The 7,924-nt window shown below is 27.2% G+C and overlaps 1 protein-coding gene across 1 annotated transcript; it reads left to right on the plus strand.

The window, feature by feature from the left end:
- The first annotated feature begins 1,242 nt into the window (after positions 1-1,242).
- Positions 1,243-1,882, plus strand: LOC145000395 (uncharacterized). Its single transcript, XM_078959619.1, has 2 exons — positions 1,243-1,638; positions 1,726-1,882. The coding sequence occupies exons 1-2, from the start codon at positions 1,317-1,319 to the stop codon at positions 1,740-1,742; spliced, it is 339 nt and encodes a 112-aa protein (XP_078815745.1). The 5' UTR covers positions 1,243-1,316; the 3' UTR covers positions 1,743-1,882.
- Positions 1,883-7,924: the final 6,042 nt, after the last annotated feature.

Below are 7,924 nucleotides of genomic sequence, written 5' to 3' on the forward strand. Positions count from 1 at the left end.
GCGGGTACACTGCTAGTATATATATATATATATATATATATATATATATATATATATATATATATATATATATATATATATATATATTTAACATTTTTCATTGTATATGATATTTAAAATTAATAACGACAATTTTTTTTGCTTTTTAGTTATAATACATAAAACACATTTATTAAGACAAACTATCAAAAGATTTTTAACAGATTATTCTTTTAATAAATTCTTTTAAATATACATACATAAATTTTATATAAAGTTTACTAAGCAATTTTTTATCTTTTGTAATGAGAAGCCATATGTAAATACTATTAAACTGTTGAAAAACAATATGACAAAGGTAATTAGTAAAAAAAATATCATTACTTTTTATATATATATTTAAAATTTAGTCAAAAAAAAAAAATTAAAACCAAATAAACAAAATTATTAATTAATCAAATATAATCATTAGTTACTAAGCTAAAAACGATTTTAAAGATATTATCGTTGTTTATATTTAACAATTACATTTTAATAAGTTATAGAATTCATGCAAGTCTTCATTTTCAATAAACAGTCAATTATACATCAAACATAATATGATTATATTTTGTAAGATTTATGATTTTGTTTTCATAATTACTATCAAACATAATGTTTTTCATAAAAATGAAGAAATGATATGGAAAAAAACTTTGATGATACTGAAGCTCTATATTACAAATTGGAAATTGTTTATAAATACATAGGTAAAAATTGTTTAATAGATTCAAAAGATAGAATGATTTCGAAAATCGAAACTTCATAGTTTCATAAAAAAGTAGTTGATGTGTTTACAAATTCCAACCACAATGAATAAATTAGATAAAAACACTTCAGTAGTAACTTTCATTAAATCACGTCGGTTTGATATTTATATTTTGATGGAAACGATAATGTAATTTGATTGGTTGGGATTATATTTTAGTTTAGATTAGATTGAGATATATTTTAAATATCGAAATCAATTTAATAAGATTATATCAATTAATTAAAACGTCGTATTGAATAACTGAAACAACAAGATAACGTATCAAAAATGCACCGCATAGAAAAGCTATGATTACTAAAAGAAAGTCATGCACGAAACAAAACACAACTAAACCATAATCCACCACTTCACATGCAAAATGAATAAACGATGGTGCATGTAACATGTAACACAAGAACCCCAACATGTTTTTACCATTTTACCCTCTCAAACCCTTATAAATGCACCATTTCTCAACCTCACAAAACACCATTAATAACTCTTACAAGCATAAACCATTTCATTCCTCTCATAATACCACCCTCCAATGGCAACATCCACTTCCCATTTTGTGTATTTTGCTATTGTCGTTTGTTCATTAGCTACAATCTTCGGTAACAATAACTCTGTCGCAGCTCAATGCCAAGGTGATGTGCAAGGGCTCATGGAGCAATGTGCTAGATATGTACAAAAATCTGGCCCAAAGATTCAACCATCTGGTGGTTGTTGTGGTGTTGTGAAGAACGTAGATTTGTCATGCGTTTGCAACCATATCACAGTTGAAGTTGAGAGTGTTATCAGCATGGAGAAGGCTGCATTCATTGCTGAAGCTTGTGGAAAACCACTCGCCCATGGATCCCAGTGTGGAAGTAAGATTTTCCACCAATAGTTTTCAAGATACCATTAATTAACATGTTCATTTATTGAGACTTGTTTTTTATTTGTGTTTGTTTTAGGTTATATTGTGCCATGAAGATTGAAGTAGAAAAGGTGGTGGCATACATCATGCATGGTGGAAGAGTTTGAATGTTGGAGACGTAATAGTGTTTAAGCTGGTTGCTTTTTGTACCAAATAAATAAAGTTATTATAATTATATGGTGCAATTTTAATAAGGCGTCTCCTACCTTATATTCTAATTCGTATGGTAAATTTATAGATTGAAACAATCGATGGGAAAAAAATTCGTCATAATAGTTATAGATCAAAACAATCGATGACAAAAAATATGGTGGAACATGCCATGTAGTATATCGTTGAGAATTTTTTAAAAGCACATTGAATCAACAAAATAATTGTTGATAATAATGCTTTAAATTATTCATTTTTTCCAATAACTTCTTAAAAATCTTGACGAGTTTGATTCTTGATGATGTGTTTGAAATGGGGTGTGGATTATGTTTAACCAAAAAAGAACGTATTAACACTATTTCAAAATTGAGAAAAAGGTAAGTTACTGGGGTATTAAAACATTTGATATCAAAATTTAATTGATATTCGAGAAATCAGGACTATATAAAAATATCAAATAAATAAATAAATAAACTCTTCTAAATTCTAATAGATAAAGCCAAATAATCAACTTCAAATAAAACTTTTATAAACCCATAGAAAGTAGATCAAAGTCTTTGCTTGTTCGATTAAATGTGTTGTAAATGACAGAACTTATAGCCTTTTAGGTTTTGTCAGCTTTTGCTTTTTGCCAATGCAATGTGTTGTCAAATAAATGCTTTTCGTGATATAGTATAATATTTTATGTTTAAATCACCATTTTATTCCCATCTAATTCTTATTCTAGAATTATACAGATTTTCTTGTTAATAAAAATAATCTAAAGCAAAGGAGTTCTTGTTATACCTTAATAAGTTCCATAGTTGATTAATAGACTAATATCTTTTATTATAATTGACAATAATAAATATATATGTTTGGATTTTCTTAGACTTTTGGTTTCGGCCCCTTACTTTTACTTGTCGTGTTCCACCAATTTACACAGCAAGTTCGTGTTAGTGAAAACGAGGAAAAAAGCTTCTGAATAATAAAGAGAAAAGATTTATTGTTTTATTCTAATTATTTCTTGCTACCTTGAAGAACAACGAATGAAAAGCCACAAAATAATCAGTTAATTGAACTGAAATCGGATGGTTAATCAAAACCAAAAAGTTTACTAATATCTTAAATCTAAATCTAAACCTAAACTGAAAATACACGTTAACCGGTTTTTCAGTTTGGTTTTTTGGTTAACCAATTAACCGTTACTAATTTTAAAATGTATTTCAAAATTAATTAACTTTCAAAGTAATTTTAGAAATAATGATACTCTTTTAAGATCTTTTGTAAATATAAAACTTAAAAGCGATAGTATACAAAAAATTAACATAATATTCGTTTATTTTGTTAAAAAGTAACAAACTAATTGATATTATGTATAGCCTATTACGTATTCACTTCGACTGTGTTTTAACTTTTAAGAGACAATTGTTAATAAATTTTTAACTTTTAAGACACAATTCTTAATTGAAATTGCTGAGTTATTATTATTTTATTATTTTATCCCTTCCTAGTTGCTTAGGTAGGGCTCTTTCCTCTCTTTTTTCTTAATAAACATTTCCTATTTCCCAAAAAAATGTTATATAAATTTTTTTGATTAAACATCCGTCCTAAAAAATTGGAACAGTAACAAAACCGAAAAATCAGTATTTTTATTGGCTCAGCTAATAAAACTGAAAAAAAAAGTCAAAATAACAAATTTTAGTAACTTGAAAATTATTACGGTTAGTCGGGTTTTAGGTTCAATTTTTTTGTTTCGGACAATCTTCAATACCCGTAAAAAATGTTTAGTCATATTTACAATGGCAAAAATATTTATTATATTACTTATATCATATTTTTACATCTTTTATATTAATCAAAATTTATGGAGCATTAGCATTTCCCATCATTAAAACACGTTTTCTTTTCTACACATATAGTATAATTTTTTTGTTTTAAAGGCAAATTTAACATATTCTTGTATTACTTCTTAATCAACTTTAAAGAGGAAATGCAACATCTGATACCGCATTAAAAGAAATAAGCGATAAAAAAAAATGATTTTGCATATTTTTAATTATCATTACACTTTAGGATTTGGTTAATAATTTGTTAACAACATTAAACCAACAAAAATCATTTTTTTAATCATTGATAATTTTTTTTGTTCTTCAACATTTGTAATACTTTCAACTTTACTAGTTTCATTGAAAACATTTTAGAAATTAATTAAATTTATTTGAAATTATTCATTTTTTCATAAATTAATTAAATTTATTTGAAATTATTCATTTTTTCCTGGTTATACATTAATTTTTTTTTAAGAAATTAAATATCCTGCTAATATTTATTTCTATTTATCTTCCTATTCCTATAAAACAATGATATGTGGCATCTACTAATTTTCTCTCTTAATCTTACTTTTAATATTTTCAAAATTTGTGATGATGATTCTGCATTATTATTTTCTTTTATTTTCTGACGTTATTTTTTTTTTCATTATTTCTAATTTTCTATTTCATTTGAAATTGTATTTATTCTATCAATCTTATGTTTCATTTCTTCTTCTATCATCTTATGTCTGTGAATAATTTGTCTAACTTGTAAATCGAATTTGGTTAAGTGATTCATAAATTATCTAATTATTGCTTACGAAATCATTTTCTGTATGAGATTTATTTGATTTATATATTTCTTTTGGTGTAATTGATAGAATTTTATTTCTTTATAAAAGTTCTTTTATTATTTGTTTTATAAAGAAAATTGCTTTTTTTGTTTATTTATTATTTTTTTTTAACGGGCAATGACAATTGTATGGGTTCAAGTTTTTTAAGAAATAAAGGGTGAGGAGTTTTATTGTGTATATTCGAAATATTTTCTTCCGGTTTAAGAGCAACAAATGTAAAGCGAGAGTATTTTGGTCATATTGTAGTACAAAGGCTTTTATCCGTTTTTACAATTATCAATGTTTAGAAAGGATAAGCATTTCGTATTAATAAAGTAAACATACCTTTTTTTTTTTTTAATATGTTAACAATGACTTAAATATGTTACAAAACTAAAAGTAACTCGGTTGGATACACTCTTCCCATTAAAAAAAATTGTACTATCGGTATTAAAGACATGGTGAGCATCATAAATTGGACCAAATCTCGTTTTCATTACTGCTTCAGGTAGTAGTTGTCATTTAATCTTGCAAAGCTATTGTAGTTTTATGAAAACACTACATTGACTTAATGAAACAAAGTATCATATCAAAAGAATACATAATTAATGTGCTCCATTAGTCTTATTCCATGTATGTATTCTTTTCATATACCGAAGCAAATACCACTTTCAATATTAAAACATAATAATTAAGAGTAAATTACACGAATGGTCCCTATAGTTTAGGTAATTTGCACGTTTGGTCTCTAACTTATTTTTTAACTCGGAAGGTCTATACTATTTGTTTTTGTTACATGCTTGGTCTCTCTCTAACCTAAAAAAGCCATTTTCCATTAATATTTTAATTTATTTAAATAAAAACACCCCCAACTCCACCGTTTTTACCTTACTTTAACTATCCCATTATTTTTCCTTATTTAAATAATAGTCTTTTTAGGTAAGACAAGAACCAAGCGCGTAACAAAAAAGAAACAGTAGAGACCAAGCGCATAACAAAAAAAAAAACAATAGGGACTTTCTGAGTTAAAAAAAAAAGTTAGGGATCAAACGTGAAAATTACCCCAAACCATAGGAACCATTTGTGTAATTTACTCAATAATTAACTAGGAATTGAGTGTGTACTTTGCCAAATAGTTTTATATGTTTTTGTTGTCTAATATGAGTCAGAATTGATTAAACTAGTATAACATATCACACTTTGTTGCATCATCGTACATATAAGATAATTTGTCCGGTCACTCGTTGCGGCGGCAACAATGCATTTGAGGAACCCATACATATGAACCGTATATATTTTAATTAATAAATGAAAGTTCAAATAATAAAAAAACATATTATATATGACACAATGTATACATAGGAAGCGTATATAAAATTAAACATAAAAACATAAAAAAAAAATAATAAGTCTAATTATAGACAAACCTAAATTTGAATACGTTCAAACATTGACTACCTTTAATTTATATTGACACATACAAAAAAAGAAAAAAAAAATAGGTTTTTTTAAAGTTGACGAATGAAAGTTTTAAAGAAAATCAAATTATATATATTAAGTGAGATAAAGTTGAAAGTGTAGAAAATGAAGGTGGCAAAAATGACATTTTATAATATTCGAGGGGTCAAAGTAATATTTTAACATATAAAAAGATGTAAAATATTATTTTACAAAATAGAGGAATTGCAACTCATGAGTTATACAAAGTTGAGGGATTAAACTTGAAGTGCATGCATTACATATTTGTAAATTGTGCAAAAAATTTAAAGGAAATAAGTTTGCTTTGTCAATAAAGCGCATAGGGATCATTTTTATAACTTGGATAGTTTATGAATAGAAAAAAAATTATAAGTCATTTCTTTCATTTGTTAAATAACATGCATGTTTTATCGAAGTGTTATAGAAGAAAACAAATAAAAAAATTATAGGACCCGCTAATCAGTGTATTGTAAACTGTAAAGGGTAGTATATAACACTTTTTAGTCATACATAACAATTTATGTTTTATATGATTGTATTGTACAACTATATAAAACATAATTTGTTGTGGATGGCAAAAAAAAAAAAAAAAATGTACCAATCATCAAAGAATACTTTTGGCTAAACTTTTTTTATCTCACAAACCTAAAGTTGGATATTAGTATTCTTTATAATGTGGTGTATCAAAAGAATACATTGAGTTAATGTGCTCCATTACTATTATTAGAAGTGTTTTCTCAAAACAATAAGAACACATTTATTTGTAATTGGAGTTTATTTGTACATGTATAATAATTTGTTTTCATACATTAAAAATTGTGTTTTAAAATGTTACTTTGTACAACTCTATAAAACATAAATTGTTATGTATAAAAATAAATTTTTTGTTAGAATCACTTCCTATCCACAATTGGATATTTTAAGAAGTAATTGTTGGGAATAAGCCTGATTCGAGCTGAACTTGGTGTGTTGGAGGAACCAACACGGTGTGTTTAGGGTGAAAGAATCGCGAGGATTAAATGAACCAACATGGCGTGTTGAGGTGTCTCAACTCGCTGTGTTGGTGGCTGGGAAGGAAACCCTAATTTTTAGGGTGTTACAACTTATTTAAAGGCACTAAGTTCCTTTGTTTGGCCTCCTTTTCAGCCTCCATTGTTATCAAAACCCTAAATCGAGTAGTAGCCTCCATCGTCAAGCATTTGAGCCGTGGAAGAAAGTTTGGTGTTCATTTTGTGCATTGTGAAGGAGTTAGAAGATCTTGAAGTTCTACGCTTGGAGAAAGAAGTCTTGGATCCAATACCACTACCCATTTTGCAAGGAGTTTGAGGTATCAAGTTCTTATCTTGATGGCCAGATGCTTAGATCTCTCTTTTAGGTTAAAGTGTTATGCTTTAGCCATGGGTGATGGGTTTTGGGCACTATGTCACACCCCGAAACCGGAACGACGGAAACATTCTGGGATGGATGACGTCATGTCAAGTATCACAACATATGAAGTATAGTAATCAAAGTACAACAATCATTGCATTAATAGTAATACTTTTACATTGGTTTACATTTCAATACATCAAAGTAATACAAGTAATAGTCTAAGTGCAGCTTGGTACTAAGCTATCTTCATCAAAAGCTCCGGGAATGTACCTGTCTAATGCTGACCTGAGAATACAAGTTATTTAAAAAGCGAGTATCAACATTTTTACAAATGCTGGTGAGTTCATAAGTAGTTAGTGTCATTTTATACAAATAACTTTGTGCAAGCAGTAGTTTTCAAGTATACAGTGAAATAGAGTCCTTTCCAGAAAATCCTATATTTTCTAATTTAAAAGCAGTCTTCTACCAAGACTGGTCAGAGTATGTGGTAAAAGTAGTTTCCCTTAAACACTTTCATTATCAAAATACGGGGTTTGCTTTTTAAGAAGGTCGGAGAATATCAGGGAAAAATAACATATGCCTCAACAGTAAAGACTGCTGACTAGGGCAA

Source organism: Lactuca saligna, chromosome 1 (assembly GCF_052625555.1).
Source record: "Lactuca saligna cultivar CGN05327 chromosome 1, ASM5262555v1, whole genome shotgun sequence".
Lineage (NCBI taxonomy): Eukaryota > Viridiplantae > Streptophyta > Magnoliopsida > Asterales > Asteraceae > Lactuca > Lactuca saligna.